Source organism: Macrotis lagotis, chromosome 2, assembly GCF_037893015.1.
Source record: "Macrotis lagotis isolate mMagLag1 chromosome 2, bilby.v1.9.chrom.fasta, whole genome shotgun sequence".
Lineage (NCBI taxonomy): Eukaryota > Metazoa > Chordata > Mammalia > Peramelemorphia > Peramelidae > Macrotis > Macrotis lagotis.
Genome location: NC_133659.1, coordinates 243,698,505 through 243,720,240, shown reverse-complemented (window position 1 = coordinate 243,720,240; position 21,736 = coordinate 243,698,505). Strand labels below are relative to the sequence as shown.

The window sequence follows — 21,736 nt, the reverse complement described above, 5'->3', positions numbered from 1 at the left end:
AGGGAATTTCAGATAAAGAGAGGTGTTCTAGTTCGCTCTCCCTATAGAAAAGAGATTGTGGAAATTAAGAGCCTAAGAGTAAACATTGCTACTATTAGCTTGCCAGAAAGGTAGAAGGGTTGGTGAAGAGAACACCTCAATATGGTACAGAGTCATCTGGTCTCTGGTCTTCTATGGTCTTCTGGATTGAGGACTTCTGTTCATATGTTGCTATTCCCTTGTACTTTGGGATTTGGTAATTGAATGCAGTAATTTTTGAGTTTTTAGATTTTGAAATATTGGATTAGTATCTATCAAAGAGTATGGTGCTTCTCTTGTATTTCCAAATTTTTAAACTCTTTTTCTCTTTGCCAAGGAATATTCTATAGTGTTGGGAAAAAGCCTTGGACTTGATTTCTTTAAATATTGAACTGTATGGTTTTTTTTTTAATATTTGTCTTTGGATCATAGTTTTAAAGTTGGAAAGGACCTTGTATTGGTTGGAACCTTGGAAAGGTTCATGTATTCTAACTAAGACCCAGAGAGGTGAAATGATTTCACTGATAGTAAGGAGCATGAGACTGGAATGCGCTCCAAATCTAGTACTTTTCCCACTACACCGCACTGCCTCCTGTCTTTGTTTCATTTGTGGTCCGTCTTTGGTCCCTTTATGTCCTTGAATGCCTCCTTAATTTGTAGTTTTAATTTTTTTTTAAGCTTTTAGGTATGGTTTGTAGTGACTTGGATCTACATTTTGCTTGGGAGGTTTTGTTAAAGTACAGATGAGGAGAAATTCCCAACATTTTTCAGTTTATAATGTTCATTCAAATTTTTATTCTAGGTTTATAGGATGGTTGAATCTTGTAATTCAACTTTGTGTTATTTATTTTTTAAACATGATTTTCTTTTCTTCTTTTATAGGCATATACCATTGTATCTTTTCCTTTACAATGGCGCAGAGGAGCGGACTTGAAGATCCGGAGCGGTATCTCTTCGTGGATAGGGCTGTAATTTACAATCCTGCCACTCAGGCCGACTGGACTGCTAAAAAACTGGTTTGGATTCCATCAGAACGCCATGGTTTTGAGGCAGCAAGTATCAAAGAAGAGAGAGGAGATGAAGTTATGGTTGAATTGGCAGAGAATGGAAAGAAAGCAATGGTCAATAAAGATGATATTCAGAAGATGAACCCACCTAAATTTTCCAAAGTGGAAGATATGGCAGAATTAACATGTTTGAATGAAGCATCTGTTTTGCATAACCTCAAAGATCGTTATTATTCAGGACTTATTTATGTAAGTATTTTTTCTAAATTTTTTAAGATAGTATTTAAAATTGAATAGATATGGGGAATAATTACACATTGATGTAAATGATAACTCATGTCATAAGCACATGAGCACAAGGAACCTCTATATTCTCTTCTAGAATTTCTTTTTGCTGAATTATATGTAACATTGAAGATAGAAAAGGTAATTTGATTACCTTGGCCTTCCTTTGTTTCAAATATAAACTTAGTTTGCATATCAGTTTAGATCACCTCCCTACTCAATAAATTGTAATAGGGTCCATTTTACTTACAAGATCAAGTATGCTCTGTTTGGTATTTAAAATTCTTCATAGTCTTTCCTTTTTGTACATTTATAGATTTACCCTTTACTCTTCTCCATGTGCTCTTTTTTTCCAGCTACCCCAGCCTTGGAGTTCCTCAAACAAGCATTCCATGTCTTTGTCTTTGTTTCTTTACACTGACTGTTGCCATCTAGTCCTGGAATGCACTGCCCGCTCACTACTGGCTTTCTTTAATATTCAGTGTCTGTCCCCACAGTTGGTAGTACTATCTCATTTGATTCTGTATATTTCTACTAAGTTATTTATACTGTTTCCTTCATTAGAATGTGCAGGAACTGTTTTTGCATTTTTTTGCATCTTTGCTTATTTAGCATGGTGCCTAGTCTGTAATTAGTGGTTAATAAAAATACTTGTTTACTTGTTGATCAACTACCACCAACCAATTGAACATATATAAATGTATTGCAGTGTTTAAGTCAAAGAAGTATGTGGAAAAGTTGTCAGTAACATGCTGAAATCACCAGTCGGACTAAAATAATGAGGGGAAAAATACAGTTGGACTTTGATATATTTGAGAAAGTGTCTAGAGAAGTGGTGGAGAAGGATGATGGAGAATGGGTTTTCAGTGAAGAAAAATAGGAAAAGTGGTAGATCATTGGTATAAAAATTCATATGAGTGAGTTTTGAGGAAGCATAATAATTTTCTATAGCAATATAAATGGAAAACCCGGAAGTTTCCATTGGTAAAAGGCAGTTATAGAGCATGTTTTTGATATGGTAAGAGAAAATGGAAGGGATAAAAATAGAATAAGTTTTAGGGGATCTTAGAGATTATATTATCTAAGTCAATTTCCTCATTTGATGAATGAGGAAAAGTAAACATTTAAATATAACTAAATGTTTTGGAAAAGGAATGCTAATTTACTAGAATTATGGAAACATTTCTCAGGGAACTTAATTCAACTGTTTTTTGGGGGTTTTTTTGTTTTTTGTTTTTTTTAGTTTTTGCAAGTCAATGGGATTAAATGACTTGCCAAAGATCACACAGCTAGGTAATTAATTATTAAGTGTCTGAGGTCGGATTTGAACTCAGGTCCTCCTGACTCCAGGGCTCGTGCTGTATTCACTGGGACACCTAGTTACCTCTCTTTTATTTTAGGAGAGTATCCTTTCTAGAATGTACTAGCTCTCTGCTAGTACTAGACAGATTGTAGGATCTTAGATTTAGATCTAGAAGGGACATTGGAGATCATCTAATTCATCCTTTCATTTTTATACTTCAGGATATAGACATAGGAAGGATAAGTAGTTTGTTCATGTTACTTCACTAGTAGTGCCCCCATGGATTGAATGCTGGTCCTTATTCTAGATTCAATATTCTTTGTACCATGCCTCACTCCCTCTGAGCCCTGTGCTTGGAGTCAAGAGCAGGGTGTGAATTCTGCCCCAGATGCTTACAGCTGTGTGGTATGGTATGCCATTTAACCTCTATAAGCTCTAATTTCATCATCTCTGTAAAGTGGAGAAAATAACACTTAACAGAGTTGTTGTGGGTAGTCCAGTTAATGTAATGTGAATGAAACTCTTGTGATGGTGAGGAATTCACTGTCACCTAGGCAGTACATGTGATTCTGGGACAGTTCTACTGGCTAGAATTATTTTTCTTATATTTAACAAAAATCTGCTTTTCTTTAACATACCTTCTAGTACTAGTTTTTGACTACCTAGCACCATAGAACAGATCTACTTTCATCGCTTTGTGCTAGCGCTTTTCTAAGAATTAAAGGATTACTACTTTGTCCCCTTAAGATTTTTCTTATTCAGCTAGTAAAAGAAATATACTTAAAATAGTTGTAGAATGAAATGTTGTAATTTAACTCCAGTTCTGTTGCCAATACAAGAATCAGAAAAAACTTTTTTGATTTTAATTTTTTAAAATTATTTTTAAGCAATATTTTGTTTTAATGTTTTGGATTACCCCCATATTATTCCCATTCTATCCTTCTCAGAGAGAAGCTCTTATAACAAAAAAAGTTTCCCCCAAAAAAGAAAGGAAAAGAGGAAGAGAAGAAAATCGCAGATATGAATTTACAGCAGCTATGAATATATTGAAAAAAAGCTGACATTTTATTCAATGTTCTCTATTTATGAACTGCTTCCTCCCATCTTTGCAAAATTCTCATCACATTGATATATCTATATCTATATATATTACATCACCAAAATTTTCACTGCATTTTTCCTTTACCCCTTCCCAGAAAGACATCTATATGAAAAATGATATTTTTAGGGGGTTTTTTACTTTTTTTTTTTTTTTTTGCAAGACAATGGGGTTAAGTGGCTTGCCCAAGGCCACACAGCTAGGTAATAAGTGTCTGAGACCAGATTTGAACCCAGGTACTCCTGACTCCAGGGCTGGTGCTTTATCCACTGTGCCACCTAGCCGCCCCCTGAAAAATAATATTTTTTAAAGAAAAAAAATCAGCAAAAGTGATTGGTACATTGAAAAAAATCCAAAAATATTTTCAGTATTTATCAAACTCATGTACTTCCTACTTTGGAAAAGGAATGGGTTGGGGGGGTGTCTTCCTATATTATATCTCTTGAGATATACTTGTTCTTTTAATTTTATAACATTAATCATTGATTATTTTGCTTTTTTCTGTTTATATTTTTCTTGACTATGTTTACTTCACTCTGAAAATGTAAAAATGTTTATGTAAGTCTTTCCACAATTCTCTGCGTTCATCATATTCACAGTATAGCTGTACTTCATTGCAAACCACAATTTGTTTGCCATTCCTCAGTCAATGAGCATATACTTTGTTTCTAGTTGTTTATTATCCACAAAAATGCTATTATAAATATTTTGCTGTGCATAAGAGCTTTCTTGGCCCTTTGGAGTTTCAATCTAGGAGAGGAATCTCTGGGTCAAAGGATAAACATTTTAATCACTTTATTTGCATAACTCTAAATTGCTTTCCAAAGCAATATTGATTCACAGATCCACCAACAATGCATTGGTGTGTACCTATACCTATCTTCCCATAACATTTCCTACATTGCCTGTTCCTATCCCTTGTTTTTTTTTTTCTATTTATATAAAGGATGTGAGATGAAACCTCAGACTTGCTCTCATTAGAGATTTGGAGCATTTTTTTACATGGTTGCTAATACTTTTAGTTATTCTTTTGAGGAATTGTTTGTTCATATTTGTTGATTACTTATCTTTTAGGGAATAACGTTTGGTTAAACATTTTTTGGTTGTTTTACATAGCTTAGATATCAAACCTTTGTTGAAGAAATTACATACAAAGATATTTTCCCTGTTTGATTATTTCCCTTTATAATTTTCTTAATTCTGCAGTTAATCCTACCTCATTATCTAACTGAAACTTGCCTCTGTAAATAACCAAATCTCATGGCTTATCTTTTGAATTTTTTTAGAATTAAATTTTATTTTATTTTCAGTTTCAAACTTCCTTTCCTCTCCTTCTAATTGCAGATATGCAAAACTCACTGGAAAAATGAGGAATTAGGAAAAGCAAATTCCCACATTAGGCATGTCCAAAAAGAAGAAAGAGCAAAGAAAATAACTTCAGTTCTATATAATGAATCTGTCAGCTCTCTTCTAGGGGATGGATATGGATAACATTTCATCATGTGTCCCTCGGAATAATCATTGTATTGTATTGATCAGAATTTCTAAGTCTTTCAAAGTTATTTGTCATTATTGCTGTTGTATAGTTTATTCTTCTGGTCCTGTTCGTATCACTGCATCAGTTCATATAAATCTTCTCAGATTTCTCTGAAACCCATCCCCTTTATCATTTCTTACAGCATAATAGTGTAACATCACTTGTTTAGCCATTTCCCAATTGCTCACCATTCCTTCAATTTCTAATTCTTTTCCATTACAAAAAAGAGCTGCTAAAAACATTTGGTGCATTTTATGGATCCTTCTCTTTCTTTGATCTCTTTGAGATATAGACCTAGTAATGGTTTCAATGAATCACTAGTAATGGTTTTAATGGATCAAAGGGTATACACAGTTTAATAGCATTTTGGACTTTGTTACAAATTATTTTCCTGAGGAACAGCTAGGTGGTGCAGTGAATAGAGCACTAGCCCTGGAGTCAAGAGGACCTGAGTTCAAATGTGGCCTTAAACATAGAATATTTACCTAGCTATATGACCTTAGACAAGTCACTTAACCCCATTACCTTGCAAAAACAAAACCCTAAACCAAACAAATTACTTTCCAGAACAACTGGACTTAGATTCTCAGTTCTCATCCTGGATCTCTGCCTCCTTTGACACTATTTATCATTCTCTTCCTATAATCTCTCTAGGATTTCATGACATTATTTTCTCCTGTCTGACCACTCTTTCAAACTCTTCTATGCTGGATCTTCATTCATATCTCCACTATGTTCCCCAGGCTTCTGTGTCCTCTAAGCTTCTGCCTTTTCCCCATATATTAATTTTCTTAGTTATCTCATCAATTTCCATCTTTATGAAGATGGTTCCAAGATCTACTTATTTAGGTTTAGCCTTTCTTTTGACTTCTAGGCTCATATCTCGAAGGTATGTTGTACATTTTGAACTATATAGCCTGTAGATATTTTAAATTCAAAATGTTCAAAACTGAATATATTATCTTTCCCCTCCAATTCCTCCCATCTTCCTAACTTCTCTTTTACTGTTAAAGCTACTACTTCTCAAGTCATCAAGATTAATTGCTTTAAGAATTATGCTATGTCACATTCCCTATTTTTAGTCTCTCGCTGAGTCCAAGCATTTATGTGTTTATAACATTTCTTGCATATGTCCTCTTCTCTCCCTGACACTGCCATCACCCTGGTAGAGTCTCTTATTATCTCACACCTGTACTGTTGGAATAACTTGGTTGGTTTCCCTGCCTTAAAGCTCTTCCCTACTCCCATCCAGTCTTTGTCAGGTGATCTTCATATGTTCTGTTTTGAACATGAGTTTTGAGATGCCTACATGGATGATAGGGCAGTGGGGTTCATGATATTTTAGGAACATAAAGTAGAGGGAGAAGAGGTTGAAAGATTGGTCAAATCAGTTTAGTCAGTCAATATTAGTTTTTAAAAAAGATCAAATTGGTCACTTTGAATTGATCAAATCAATCAAAAGGGCTCATTGTACATAAATACAGCCTTGATCCTTTAGGAATAGATAAATTGCATTTCTTTTAGTTGTATATAAAAAAATTTCAAAAAGAGATCTTTGTTAAACAGATTTTATACATCAATTGATCTTCTGTAAGGGAGAGAGGTGGTTACTATGGAAGTCCCCTATTTAGTGATTGAGAAAAGTATAGGATCAAGACAATACCTCTAGAACTTTTGATTTGTGCTTTAACTCTCCACTACAGTATGCATGGTCTTTCACTACTGTTCATGGAAGATGCTTTGCACCACTTGAACACTTAGAGTAAGTGCTGAGGAATGTATTCCTAAAGAAATTTGTCAGTATCTTTTTACAGTACAGATTATATTTAGGTGTGGTTGAAGAACAATAAACTGAGCAGCATGATGAGTCTCCATTGTCTGAGATCAAAGAGAATGTAAATTTTTCCTCTTTATCTTTTTTTCTTGTGTCCATGCTCCATTTCTCACTTTATTTTCATCAACCCTCTCATGGTCAGTAGAACTGTTTTACAGAATGAGCAGAACTTATCTGGCTAGTATATCACAAAACATTACATTAACTGGCAAAATGAGTAAAAAATATATGCTTTGTCTATAGCTTTGTAAAACCAATAGACATAAAAGTACTAAAAACAAAAAGGTTTATAATACTGTATAATTTTTTTTGAAAGAAGTAATTTAAAATCAGTTGAACATACTGTACATATTTTTATTATTTTAACTGACTTGCTAGGTAGTCTGGGCCTGAATTTGGAATCTTTAGTAATTGAGTTTGAAAGGTGAACTTTGCAATTTGGGCAATAGCTTAGGACTTCAATTACCTCATTTGTAAAATGAGACTTTGGGGAGTGGTTAGATGGCACAGTGGATAGAGCACCAGCCCTGGAGTCAGGAGTACCTGAGTTCAAATTGGCCTCAGATACTTAATAATTACCTAGCTGTGTGACCTTGGGCAAGTCACTTAACCCTGTTTATCTTGCAAAAACCTAAAATTAAAAAACCGAGACTGCTAATATTATCTAGATTGAAAGTTGGGAGAAGTGGGGAAGGGAAGATTTCTAAGATAATGTATACCATTTCCCAGTTGACAAGAGTGGATTTGTGGTGGTTGCAAATCAGAAGTGGTGCGTAAATTTTATTTATTGTTAAATAACAAGACTTAGTTGCAAGCTTCCAATTCTATATGTGTAATATTTTAAGTTTAGATTGCTTAACAAAATGAATCAGGCTTGTTAGACTTTGAACTTTATCCAGGTAAACTTATAGAATAAAAATGATGGTGTTCTTATAAAGAGGATTTAACAGTTTTAGAAATTACTTGTTGGTTTGATTGTGGCTTTCTTATTTGTCCTTGGATAAATTATCCCAGGATATGATCCTTTTCTTTTTCAGATAGCTGAAAGTTAATTTTCATTTTAAGAGTTTTTTTACTGAAACTCTAAGATAAATAGTATACTTTTTTGCCTTAAAACTCCAGACCATTTATTTAATGTTTTCAATTATTGTAACCTAGTAAAGATATAGTTATAGAGATTTCATAGACATGGGACTGAATGGATATTGACCCTGCAGAATGTTTTGAAAAGATAAATGTATTTGTGACATTCAGTATTTATCATTTAACACTTGCTGTTTTTTGGTTGAAAATCATTTTTTCCATTAATAACTACCTATTTTTCCTTTTCCACCTCTCCCAACTAAAACAAAACCAAAAACCACCAGAAAATAAAAATATTTCCTTTTAACAATTATTGAGTTGGCTAAAACAAATTCTCATATTGACTGTCCAAAAATGTGTGCTTCATTCTACATCTTAAGTTCATTTGTCACTTTGTTCATTTGGTCATTGCATTAATGAGACTTCTTAAGTCTTTCTGGTTTTTATTGTCTATATAGTAAAGTTATTGCATAAATTGTTTACTGATTCAGCTCACTTCACTTTGCATCTGAAATCATTTTGTAATTTTTCTTTTTATCTTTAAATTTTTTATTATTATGATCTAGAAAATCATCAAACTTGAACATTTTGTTTTTACATGTGATGTCATGTAAAATTTATTTCCATATTAGCCATGTTGCAAAGGAAAACACACCAATCTCCCCCCCCCCCCGAGAAAAATAATATATTTTTAAAAATTTTTGCAAGGCAATAGGGCTAAGTGATTTACTTGCTCAAGGTCACACAGCTAAAGGGTCTGAGGCTAGATTTGAACTCAGGTCCTTCTGACTCCAGGGCTGGTGCTCCAACCACTGTGCCAACTAGCTGCTCCTAAAAATAAAATTTTTTAATAAGTGGGCTTCAATTGGCACTCAAAGTTCATCACCTCTCTCTGAAAGTGGGTAGCATTTTTCATTATGGGTCTCTTGAAATTATTTTGAATTGTTGTCTTGAACGGAGTAACTTGGTTTTTCACAGATGTTAAAATAATGCTATTATGCACAAAGTTTTTTGGTTCCAACTCACTTCACCATGTCAATCCACATAAGCTTTCCTAGCTCATAAGTCTTTTGAAACCATCCTGCTCATCATTTCTTTTCTTTTTTTAATAAATTTATTTTTCCAACTACATGCAGATAGTTTTCAACATTAATTTTTTCTTTTTCTTTTTAAAATTTATTTAAGGCAATGGTGTTAAGTGACTTACTCAAGGTTTCATAACTAGACAATTATTAAGTGTTTGAGTTTGGATTTGAACTCAGGTCCTGATGCCTCTAGGACCGCTGTTCTAACCACTGGACCACCTAGCTGCCCCTCAACATTCATTTTTTTAAGATTTTGAGTTTCCCCCTCCTTGACAGTGAGTAATCTTATATAGGTTTTACATGTATATTTATGTCAAGCATATTTCCATATTAGTCATGTTGTAAAAGAAGAATTAGAATAAAAGGGGGGGGAAACATGAGGGGGGGAACATAAAGCATAAAACAAATTTTATGTATGCTTTATGTATATTTTGGTCTGCTTTCAGTCTCCATAGTTCTTTTTCTGGATATGGATGACACTTTCTATCACAAGTCCTTTAGAATTGTCTTTGATCTGGGCAGCAGGTGGTGCAGTGGATTGAGCACTGGCCCTAGAGTCAGGAGTACTTGAGTTCAAATCTGGCTTCAGACACTTAATAATTATCTAGCTGTGTGACCTTGGGCAAACCACTTAACCCCATTGCCTTGAAAAAACTAAAAAAAAAAGAATTGTCTTTGATCGTTGTAGTGCTGAGTGAGAGGAGCTAAATCTGTCATCGTTGATCATCACACAATGTTGTTAATATGTACAAGTGTTCTCCTGATCTGCTCACTTCACTCAGCATCTGTTCATTTAAGTCTTTCCAGACTTTTCTGAAGTCTGACTGCTCATGATTTCTTACAGAACAATAATATTCTGTGGCATTCATAAACCATAACTTGTTTTTTTAGAAAAATATATTTTTAATTAATATTTTATTTTTCCAATTACATGTTATAAAAGTTTTTTTTAACATTCATCTCCATTCATTTGCATATTTTCAAGTTATGTAATTTCCTTCCACCTTCCCTTCCTCCCTTCCTCCCCTCCTCCCCTGAGCAGTGAACAGTTTGGTAAATATTGTACATACACATGTATGTTTAACATGTTTACAGATTAGTCATTTTCTGTATGAGGAATTAGAATTAAGAGAAAAAAAGAAAATCATAGGATAGGAAAGAAAAACTTAAGAGAAAATTTTAAAGTGAAAGTAGTGTTCATTCAGATTCTGTAGGATTTTTTGTTTTGTTTTCTTCCTCTGGATTGGGGATAGATAGCATCGTCCATAGCATGTCTCCCAGGTTGTCCTAGCTCTTTGAACTGCTGAGAGGAGCTGTACCCATCAAGGTTGATAAACTCAGTGTTGTTAATGTGTACGTTGTTCTCTTGGTTTTGCTCCCTTCACTCAGTATCAATTCCTTTTATTCATTCCATGCTTCTCCAGAGTCCTACCAATTCATGGTTTCTTATTGAACAATAGTTCTCATAACATTCATGTACCATAACTTGTTTCACCATTCCCCAATTGATGAGCATCCCCTCAATTTCTAATTCTTTGCCACTACAAAAAAGAGGCTTTTTATGATTTCTTCAGGATATAGATCTTTTATTTGTATTGTTAGGTCAAAGGGTATGATCAGTTTTTGTGCTCTTTGGGCATGGTTTCCAGAATGGTTGGATCAGTTCAGAATTCCACCAAAAATGCATTCATGTCCCAGTCTTCCCACAACCTCTCCAAAATTGATCCTTTTCCATTTTTGTCATCTTAGTCAATCTAATAGGTGTGAGGTGGAACCTTATAGTTATTTTAATTTGCATATCTCTTAATCAGTAATTATTTGGAGCATTTTTCACATGATTATATATAGCTTTAATTTCTTCATTTGAAAACTGTCTGTTCTTTGGCCATTTGGCAATTGGAGAATGATTTGGAACCTTATAAATTTGATGCATTCCTCTATATATTTAGAAATAAGTCCATTATCAGAATCCCTTCCTGTGAAAATAGTTTTCCAGCTTTCTGTTTTCTGCTTTCATTAATGCAAAACCTTTTTAATTTAATATAGTCAAAATCACCCATTTTGTAATTTATAATGTATTCTATTTCTTGCTTGGTCATAAATTTCTTTCATAATATCTGTACTCATTTTGACCTTATTTTGGATACCATAACTTGTTCAGCCATTCCCCAATTGATGGGCATCCCCTCAATTTCCAATTCTTTTTCCCTACAAAAAGAGTTGTTGTATTGTTGTACATGTGGGTCTTTCCTCCCTTTTTATGGTATCTTTGAAATACAGACCTAGTGGTGGTATTTCTGGATCAAAGAGTATGTAGTTTTATTGCCCTTTGGGCAGAGTTCCAAACTGCTCTACAGAATGATTGAATCTGTTCACACAACTTCACTAATAAAAGCATGAATATTTTCCACACAGTCACAAAATGGGGATTACACATAAAACCTTAGATTTTTCACATGCAGCTTATTTTTTTTTTAGTGATATTTTAAATTTAACATGGCAGGACAAATATTGCTTCCTTATCTGTATTTGAATATTCTAATGCTCTTATCTGTATTTTAAAATATTTCTTTGATGTTCATTTCTTTTTGTATCATTCTCATACATTATTCTCATATATCATTCTCATCATTTTCACCCTTCCCCAACTCTTCCCATCCCTGAACCAAATCAAAGCTCTTTTGTAATAAAAATATTGTCAGACAAAACAAATTTATGCCATTTATTAAAAATGTTAGTATCCTTCTGCAGTCTTTCTGTTATCTCTCCACAAAGAAATGGGAGGCATGCATCATCATCTGTCTTTTGGTGTCATCATTGATGAGAATTAATCTTTGCTTTATAAATTGTAATCATAGTATAAACAATTCTCTTCTTTCAACTCACTTCATTTTCTATCAGATCATAGAAATCTTCTTAGATTCTCTGAAATAATCCTCTTTATCATTGCTTATGGCACAATAAGTATTTCATTACATTCTTATAATTTGTCAAACCATTTCTTTGCTCTCTTTGGGGTATGGTGATATTAATGGGTTAAAAGGTATGAGTAGTTTAATGACTTGGATATTGGACCAAGTTGCTTTCCAGAATAACTTGATCAGTTCACAATTTGTTCAACAGTACATTAATGTGTGCATGTTCCAAAAGCTCTTCTGCTATCTGTCAATTTCTGTTTGTGTTTATTTGATTCTTTCTTCAACTTTGGAACTTCATGGCTCATATTAATTTGGAACATTTTTCATATGAATAACATGAAAATATTATAACTATTGGAAAAATGTACTCATATCCTTTGACTGTCAGTTTGGGAAATGTCTCTTAAACAAATTTGAACCAATTCCTTATATATTCTTACAAGTAAGACCTTTGTCAAAGAAACTTGCTGCAAAAATTTTTTCTTCCAGCTAACTTTCTTTTTCAGTCTAAGCTATATTGGGTTTATTTGTGGAGAAATTGTCCATATATCTTCTAAGTTCTTCATTTGGTCATGATTGCTTTGGTTTTCAAATATACAAGATGTAATTTCTTTCTTGTACTTATAATTTGTTTATGATGTAACCTTTAAATGATGCAAACTTTTGGAGCCTGTTTCTCATATATATATTTATCTAGAAGGTTTTTTTGAATAGTGAATGAATCCTTAGTAGCTTGGGTTTTGGTATCAGATTAAAGGTTACTTATTAATTGACAAAGTTTTTAGCTAGTTTCAAATCATTTTGATGACTACATCATTACCCTAATTGGAGATCTGTTAATAATCAACTGCCTTCTTTCCCACTTTTTTCATTGTTAACTTTAAAATTCTTGTCCTTTTGTGGTGGTTTTTTTATTATTCTGTAAATTAATCTTTTGATAGCTGATTGGTATGATCTTGGGGTAGATAGTATTATCATTTTTGTTGTATTGACATAGCTTAATCATAAGCAATATTTAATATTTCTCCACTTATTTAGATCTGTCTTTATTTCAGTAGAGTTGAATGCTTTATGCTTCTTGTGTGTGTGTGTGTGTGTGTGTGTCTTGGCAGGTAGATGTCTAAATATTTTATACATTCTAAACTCAAGTGGAGTTTTTCTGTATCTTTCTCATTTTGTTGGTAATATATAGAATTGCTAATAATTTATATAGAATGGCTAGTTTTGTTTCTCAGAAAATTTAATCAGAAATAAGCTGGTCCAGGTAATAGTCCTGCCCAGTTTTGAGAAGAATGTTCATGAGAGCTAGGTAGACCAGTCACTTCAGGGTTAGGCCAGCCTCCTTGTCAGCCCTGTCCTTTACAAGGAAGCACTTGAAGAAGCAAAAAGAAAAAATCCTGAATCCAAATATTAATAATTGGTTATTAATAATTATTTCTCTGATCTTCTAGTTTATCCCAGTGCTGGCATTTGATTTTAGATAGATTCAAATGTTCATATTAAGGAAAGGGCTATTTAATCCTATGCTTTTTAAAAGAATTTTTTTTTTAGATTTTTTTTTTCAAGGCAGTGGGGTTAAAGTGGCTTGCCCAAGGCCAGTTCTCTATCCACTGTGCCACCTAGCTGCTCTAAAAGAATTTAAAAACAGAATTGTTGTGGTATTTTGTCAATAGCTTTTTCTGCATCTTTTGCCATAATCAAGTGATTTTTGTTGTTGTTATTGTTACTATGGGTTTATTATATTTATAGTTTTCTTATATTGAACCAACTCCACATTCCTGATATAAATTCTACCAGTGTGTAATCTATATATAAATAATCTATTTATCCTCATTTGTTCTATTTTCTCTCTCCTTTTAACCTTTCCATCTTCAAAAATGTTTTGCTTCTAATACTCTGCTCTCTCCCTTCTGTCACCTTCCCACACCACCTTCTCTTATCTCCTTTCCTTCCTAATTTCCTGTAGATAAGATAGGTTTCTTTTTTTTTATTTTATTTATTTTAAGCAACAGTGTTAAGTGACTTGCCCAAGGTCACATAGCTGGGCAGTTAAGTGTCTGAGGTCAGATTTGAACTCCAGTGCTCCTGAATCCAGGACTCATGCTCTATCCACTGTGCCCCCTGATAAGATAGATTTCTATACCCAAACTGAGTGTGTTATTCCCTCTTTATGCCGGTACCAATGAGAGTAAGGTTCAAACACTCCCTTCACTCCTTCCCTCTTCCCTTCCACTGTAGAAGCTTTTTCATATCTCATTTATCTGAGATAATTTACCTCATTCTACTTCTCCCTTTCCCTTTCTTCCATTGCATTCATCTTTTTTACTCCTTAATTTTATTCTTTTAGATGCATGCCTTCTAACTGCCCTGATAATGATAAAATTCTTAGGAGTTAACAGTTTCAACTTCCTATGCAGAAATGCAAGCCATTTAACTTTATTGAATCCCTTATGTTTTCTGTTTCCTTTTTACCTCTTTATGTTTCTCTTGAGGCTTGTATTTGAAAGTCAGATTTTCTGTTCATCTGTGATCTTTTAATTATAAATGTGTGAAAGTCATCTATTTCATTAAATGTCGATTCCCCCCCCCCCCCGAAGAATTATACTCAATTTTGCTGAATAGTTGATTTTTGGTCGTAATTCTAGCTCCTTTGCCCTCTATAAATTATCATAACCCAAGCCCTCCAACACTTTAATGTAGTATTTGAAGGAACATCACTGGTCATCTGATCTTCCTCTTTACCATCCTGTTATCATGACCTATTTTATTCTTCAAAATATATCTGTTCTGGCTTCTCTTTATTGAACTATTCTTATGTCACACTTGACCCTCATCAATTTTCATGCTGTTTTTTTTTTTCGTTGACCTGATCCAATAGAAAAAGAACACTGACACGTTAATCATTTAAAAATACTACTTCGGGGCAGCTAGGTGGCACAGTAGATAGAGCACCAGCCCTGGAGTAGAGTACCTGAGTTCAAAGGCGGCCGGCCTCAGATACTTAATAATTGCCTAACTGTGTGACCTTGGACAAATCCCATTGCCTTAACCCCACTGCCTTAAAAAAAAATGAAGTAAAAATACTACTTCAGATCTTTTTTGCCCCAGGATAAAATCTTCATTCCTAAGACTGTCATTCAAATGTTTCTACAGTCTGATCTCTAACTGCCTTTCTGAATTTATATATCATGTATTCACTACAAAAATCATCTACATATTACATATAAAGTTATTTCCATAAATGTTTATGCAGAATATAGTAGAATCCAAAGAATAATTTATACTTTTGACTATAGCCGTGCAAATAACAAGACTAATTACAGTAAAAAAAACTTAAAGAAATACACATAGAAAAGTTCAGAAGTGGACATGGAAGGCGGTAGAATGTTTTTATAATCTACTGATAACATTTATGTTTTATGTATTCATTGTAAAAGCAATTAAAACAATTGTAAAAGCAATTAAAAAATTTTTTTCTAATCACTTTCCCCTTTTTTCTTGTTTGTGTATTTGGAGGTATATATTCCTTCAGTTATACCTTGTATGATGTTAAACTATAGTTGAGTAAGAAGAAAGGGTTGTTCAAGGGCATCTTTACCATCTATTCAATTTTTTTTTTTTACCTAGACCTACTCTGGACTATTCTGTGTAGTCATAAATCCTTATAAGAATCTTCCAATCTACTCTGAAAATATTATTGAAATGTACAGAGGAAAGAAACGTCATGAGATGCCCCCTCACATCTATGCCATATCTGAATCTGCTTATAGATGTATGCTTCAAGGTAAGTGAATATTAAAGTACCAAGTCTGTTATTCATATCTATTAAATATCAATTAAGGGAGAAAAGCATTGTCCTTTGTTTATAAGCTTTGTTGCTTCAGAGGCTTTGTTTTGTGAAATTTGTGCTTTTTTCATTTTGTTTAATATTTTTAAACATTTTTCCTCATTACCTGTAAAAACAATTTTTAACATTTGTTTTCAAAGCAAGCAATTTGATAATAGGTTTTACATGTATAGTCATGCAAAACATTTACCTAATAGGTCATGTTGTAAAAGAAAATATAGACCAAAAAAACCCTCACAAAAAATAAAGTTAAAAAAATGTGTTTTAATCTGCATTTAGACATCATCAGTTCATTCTCTGGGGATAGATATCATTTTTCATCATAAATCCTTCAGAGGTACAGCTAGGTGGTACAGTGAATGGAGTACTGGGCTTGGAGTCAGGAGGAACTGAGTTCAAATGTGTCCTGAGATGCTTAATAATTACATTCTAGCTATGTGACCTTAGGCAAGTCATTTAACCCCTTGCCTTGCAAAAAAACAAACAAAAATAAATCATTATATTGCTGATCATACACTATTACTGTTACTTTTTATAGAGTACATTTCACTTTGCATTAGCCCACGTAAGTCTTCCCAGGTTTTTCTGAGAGCATCCTGCTCATCATTATAGTAGAAAAATCATACATCATATTTATTTACCAGAATTTGTTCCCCCATTCCTCAATTGATGGGCATCCCATCAGTTTCTAGCTCCTTGCCATCAAAAAAGATCTACTATCAATATTTTTGTATCTAATAAAGGTCTTTTTCCTTTTTGCTTGTTTATCTCTTTGGGGATACAGAACTAGTTAAATTTATGTGTTTTTATAGATCTTTGGGCATAGTTTCAAATTACTCTATAGAATGGTTGAATCAGTTCACAACTCCACCAACAGTGCTTTATTAATACTTTATTTTTCCAACACCCCCTCCAACATTTGTCATTTTCCTTTTTGTTGTTAGTCAATCTAATAGCTATGAGGTAATACCTCAGAATTGTTTTAATTTCTCTAACCAGTAGTGAGTTAGGGCATTTTTTCATATGGTTATAGTAAGCTTTGAGTACTTCATTTAAATACTGTTCATATCTTTTGACCATTTATCAATTGGGCAATGACTCTTGTTTTTATAAATTTATTCTCCAAATGTTGGAGACCTTTATCAAAAAAACTTATTACAAACTTTTCTCAGTTATTGCTAACCTGGTCCCTCCCTGATTGTTTTATTCTTTTTCTTTCCCCTTTCATCTAATCCTTCAAGTGTTTTGTGTTTGGCTTCTGTCTCCCCGACTCTGCCCTCTTTTCTTCTTCTCCCCCCCTGCCTTCTTTTATCCTCTTTCCCTCTTACTTTCTTATAGGGTAAGATAGATTTTTATACCCAATTGAATATCTATGTTATACTCTTTGAGCCAATTCCAATGAGAGTAAGATTCAAACACTTCTCCCATCTTCTCTATTATAGAAGCTTTCATGCAAGATAATTTAACCCATTCTACTTCTCCCTTTCCCTTTTTCCCCAGTACATTTCTTTCTTCTTTTTATTTTAAGTTTTTTTTTTTGTTTGTTTTGCAAGGCAATGGGGTTAAGTGGCTTCCCCAAGGCCACACAGATAGGTTATTATTAAGTGTCTGAAACCAGATTTGAACTTGGGTACTCCTGACTCCAAGACTGGTGCTCTGTCCACTGCGCCACCTAGCTGCCCTCTTTTTCCAGTAAATTTTCTCCCTCACTCCTTAATTTTATTTTTTTAGATATCCCTCGTGTTCAATTCTAACCCATGGGTGTGTGTGTGTGTGTGTGTGTGTGTGTGTGTGTGTGTGTTTGTGTGTTTGTGTGTTTCTAACTGCCCTCATAATGAGGGCAGAAAGTTTTTAAGAATTGCCAGTATCATCTTCCCATGTAGGAAAATAAACGTTATTAAAGTTATTTATGATTTCCCTTTTTGATTACCTTTTTATTCCCCTCCTGAGTCTAGTATTTGAAAGTCACATTTTGGGGGCAGCTAGGTGGTGCAGTAGATAGCACACCAGCCCTGGAGTCAGGAGGACCTGAGTTCAAAATCAATTTCAGACACTTTATAATTGCCTAGCTGTGTGACCCTGGGCAAGTCACTTAACCCCCATTGCCTTAATTAATAAAAAAAAGTTTAAAAGAAAGTCATATTTTCTATTCAGCTCTGTTCTTTTCATCAGGACCACCTGAAAGTACTTTATTTCATTGAATATCCATTTTTCCCCCCCCCTGAGAAATTTTACTCATTTTAGCTTGTTTGCTTCATTATTGGTTGTAAGCCTAGCTCCTTTGCCCTCCAAAATATCATATTGCAAGCCCTTTGTTCCTTTGTAAAATTTCTTAACTCTTGTAGTATCTTGACATACTTGCATGATAATTGAATTGTTTCTGACTATTTGCAGTCTTTTCTCCTTGACCTGGGTGCCCTGGAATTTGACTGTAATATTCTTGGGCATTTTTCATTTTGGGATCTCTTTCAAGAGGTAATAGTGAATCCTTTCAATTAACTATTTTACCTTCTAGTTCTAGGATATCGGGGCAGTTTTCTTGTATAAATTCTTGAAAGGTGTCTAGGCTCCTTTTTTGATCATGGATTTCAGGTAGTCCAATAATTTTTAAATTATTTCTCCTGCCCAGGTCATTTGTTTTTCCAGTGAAATATTCCACTCTAATATTTTTTTATTTCTCTTGGCTTTTTTTGTTTATTTTTCATAAAATCATTAGCTTTTATTTGCTCAATTCTAATTTTTATTTTTAGGGGTTTTTTTTTGTTTCTTTTTGGCAAGACAGTGGGTTTAAGTGGCTTGCCCAAGGCCACACAACTAGGCAATTATTAAGTGTCTGAGGCAGGTACTCCTGACTCCAGGACCAGTGCTCTATCCACTGCGTCACCTAGCTGTCCCTTCAATTCTAGTTTTTAAGGAATTGTTTTCTTCAGTAAGTTTTTGTATCTCCTTTTTCATTTGGTCAGTTCTATGTTTTTTTGTTTTTTTTACTTTCCTCATTTTTTTAAATTTATTTTTTTATTCTCATTTTGTACAAATGTTTTTTTACATTAATAAAATATTCTTGTTTACAAGTAAACAAAATACCCCTCCTCCCCCATGAATATAGATAGACTTGCTTGGGCGAAAAAAGTAAAGGGGAGAGAAAAAATATTAAAATTAAAAAAAAAATAATAGTAATAATTGTAGGTACGGCCAGATGGCGCAATGGACAAAGCTCCAGCCCTGGAGCCACGAGCACCCGAGCCCATATCCAGCCTCGTAAACCCAACCATCACCCAGCCATGTGACATGCAAGCCACCCGATCCCCACTGCCCTGCAAAAACCAAAAAGAAGAAAAAAAAAGACATAAAATAAAATAGTAATGATAGTAGGGGTGGCTGGGTGGCAGACAGAGCATTGGCCCTTGAGCCAGGAGCACCTGGGTCCAAATCCGGCCCCAGACACCCAAAGATCACCCTGCTATGTGGCCCCAGGCAGGCCATCCAGCCCTACTTGCCCTGCACTCTCCCCCAAATAATCATAACAAAAAATGTGCTTGAGTCTTTGTTCCAACACCAACAACTTTGTCATGGGTGGATCTCATTCTTTATGATAAGTCCATCACAAAGTTATTTCCATATTTTTCCAACATTGCCATTGCTGATCTCAACTCCCTCCTTTCTTATTTCTCCACTACTATGTACTCTATTTTCTCTCTCTTTTCACTATGACTCTGCTGTAGGGTAGCTGAGTGGCACAGCAGACAGATCCCTGGTCCCGGGGCCAAGAAGCCCTGAGCCCCCATACCACCCCTTAGGCCCAGAATCCACCTGGCCCTGTGGTCCTGGGCAGGCCTTCCATTCCCAGCCCCTTGCAAGAAGTAAGAAAGAAAATGTGTTATATCTGGCCACTCTCCCCCCATGGTCCATTCTCTCCTCCTTTATTCACATCCCCACCCCTTCCCCCTGCTCCCCCTTCCTTCTTACTCCAGATGTCTATACCCCATTGAGTATATTTGCTGTTTCCTCTCCTAGCCATCTCTGATGAGAGCAAAGGTTCCCTCATTCCCCCTTGCCTCCCCCCTTCCATATCATTGCAATAGCTCATTGTAATAAAAAAAAATCTTATGTGAAATATCTTGGACTATTCCCCCTCTCCTTTTTCTTTCTCCCATTCCATTTCCCTTTTTTTTTCTATTGACTCCATTTTTACACCATATTTTATCTTTGAATTCATCTTTCTCCTGTGCTTCAACTATAAAAGCTCTCTCTACCTGCTCTATTAACTGAGAAGGTTCATATGAGTATTATCAGTGTCATTTTTCTATGCAGGAATATATGCAGTTCATCCTCATTAAGTCCCTCATATTTCCCCCCCTCTCCTCCAATCTCCATGCTTCACCTGAGTCCTGTATCTGAAGATCAAACCTTCTGTTCAGCTCTGGCCATTCCAAAAGGAACCTTTGAAATTCCCCTGGTTCATTGAAATTCCATTTTTTTCCCTGGAAGAGGACATTCAGCCCTGCTGGGTAGTTCATTCTTGGCTGCATTCTAAGCTCTTTTGCCTTCCGGTATATTGTATTCCAAGCCCTACGAGCTTCCAATGTAGCTGCTGCTAAGTCCTGTGTGATCCTGACTGCAGCTCCATGATATTTGAACTGTGTCCTTCTGGCTGCTTGTAATATTTTCTCTTTGACTTGGGAGTTCTGGAACTTGGCTATAATATTCCTAGGGGTTGGTTTTTTGGGATCTCTTTCTCTGGGGGATCGTTGGATTCTCTCCATTTCTATTTTGCCCTCTGCTTCTAGAATATCAGGGCAATTTTCCTGTAGTAATTCTTTAAAAATGATGTCAAGCCTCTTTTCCTGATCATGACTTTGAGGTATTCCAATAATTTTTAAATTATCTTTCCTAAGTCTGTTTTCCATATCAGTTGTTTTTTTCAATGAGATATTTCACATTTTCTTCTAATTTTTCATTTTTTTGGTTTTGAAGTATTGATTCCTGATTTCTGGTAAATTCATCAATCTCCCTGCATTCTATTCTTTGTCTGAAGGATTTGTTCTCCTCAGAGTTTTCTTATCTCTTTTTCCATCTGGCCAATTTTGCTTTTTAAAGCATTCTTCTCCTCAATAACTTTTTTAACTGTTTTATCCATTTGACCTAAGCTGTTTTTTAGCATGCTATTTTCCTCAGCAGTTTTTTGGATTTCCTTGACTAGGCTGCTGACTTCATTTTCATGTTTTTCCTGCATCTCCTTTCTTTTCCCAGTTTTTCTTCCAACTCCCTCATTTGATTTTCAAAGTCTTTTTTGAGCTCTATCATAGCCTGAGCCCAATTTCTGTTTTTCTTGGAGTCTTTAGATGCAGGAGCTTGTGCTTCATCTTCAGACTGAGTATTTTGATCCTTCTTGGGCTCATTTGCAAAATATTTCTCAATAGTCTTCCTTTTGTTTCTCTGCTTGCTCATTTTCCCAGCCTGGGCCTGGTTTGGGGTGCTTCCTGAGCTTTTGGGGCACTCCCACAAGGGTCTCAGTGTGTGAGGCTCTGTCCTCCCTCCTGGTCTGTGAATGACCATAAGTGCCTCCCTCTGCCACGGGGCTGAGGTGGGGGGTCCCTTGCTGTTCTATGGGGGGGGCTAGACTGGGATCAGGATCTGAATGTGGTCAGAGCCCCAGAGTCCTGTTCCAGGGGCAGAGGGCAGAGCTCAGCAGTCTCTCTTCACTCCCCTCTCTCAGCTCA

General features: G+C 34.8%; 1 protein-coding gene across 3 annotated transcripts in view; it reads left to right on the top strand.

Moving 5' to 3' along the window:
* The window catches only part of MYH10 (myosin heavy chain 10), a 214,991-nt gene that overhangs the window by 19,993 nt on the left and 173,262 nt on the right, over nt 1–21,736 (top strand). For all 3 annotated transcript variants that reach the window (XM_074225583.1, XM_074225584.1, XM_074225582.1), the window contains exons 2-3: nt 901–1,274; nt 15,797–15,953. In XM_074225583.1, coding sequence (XP_074081684.1) covers nt 930–1,274; nt 15,797–15,953 — 502 coding nt within the window. In that variant the 5' untranslated portion in view covers nt 901–929. The remainder of the gene's footprint in view (nt 1–900; nt 1,275–15,796; nt 15,954–21,736) is intronic.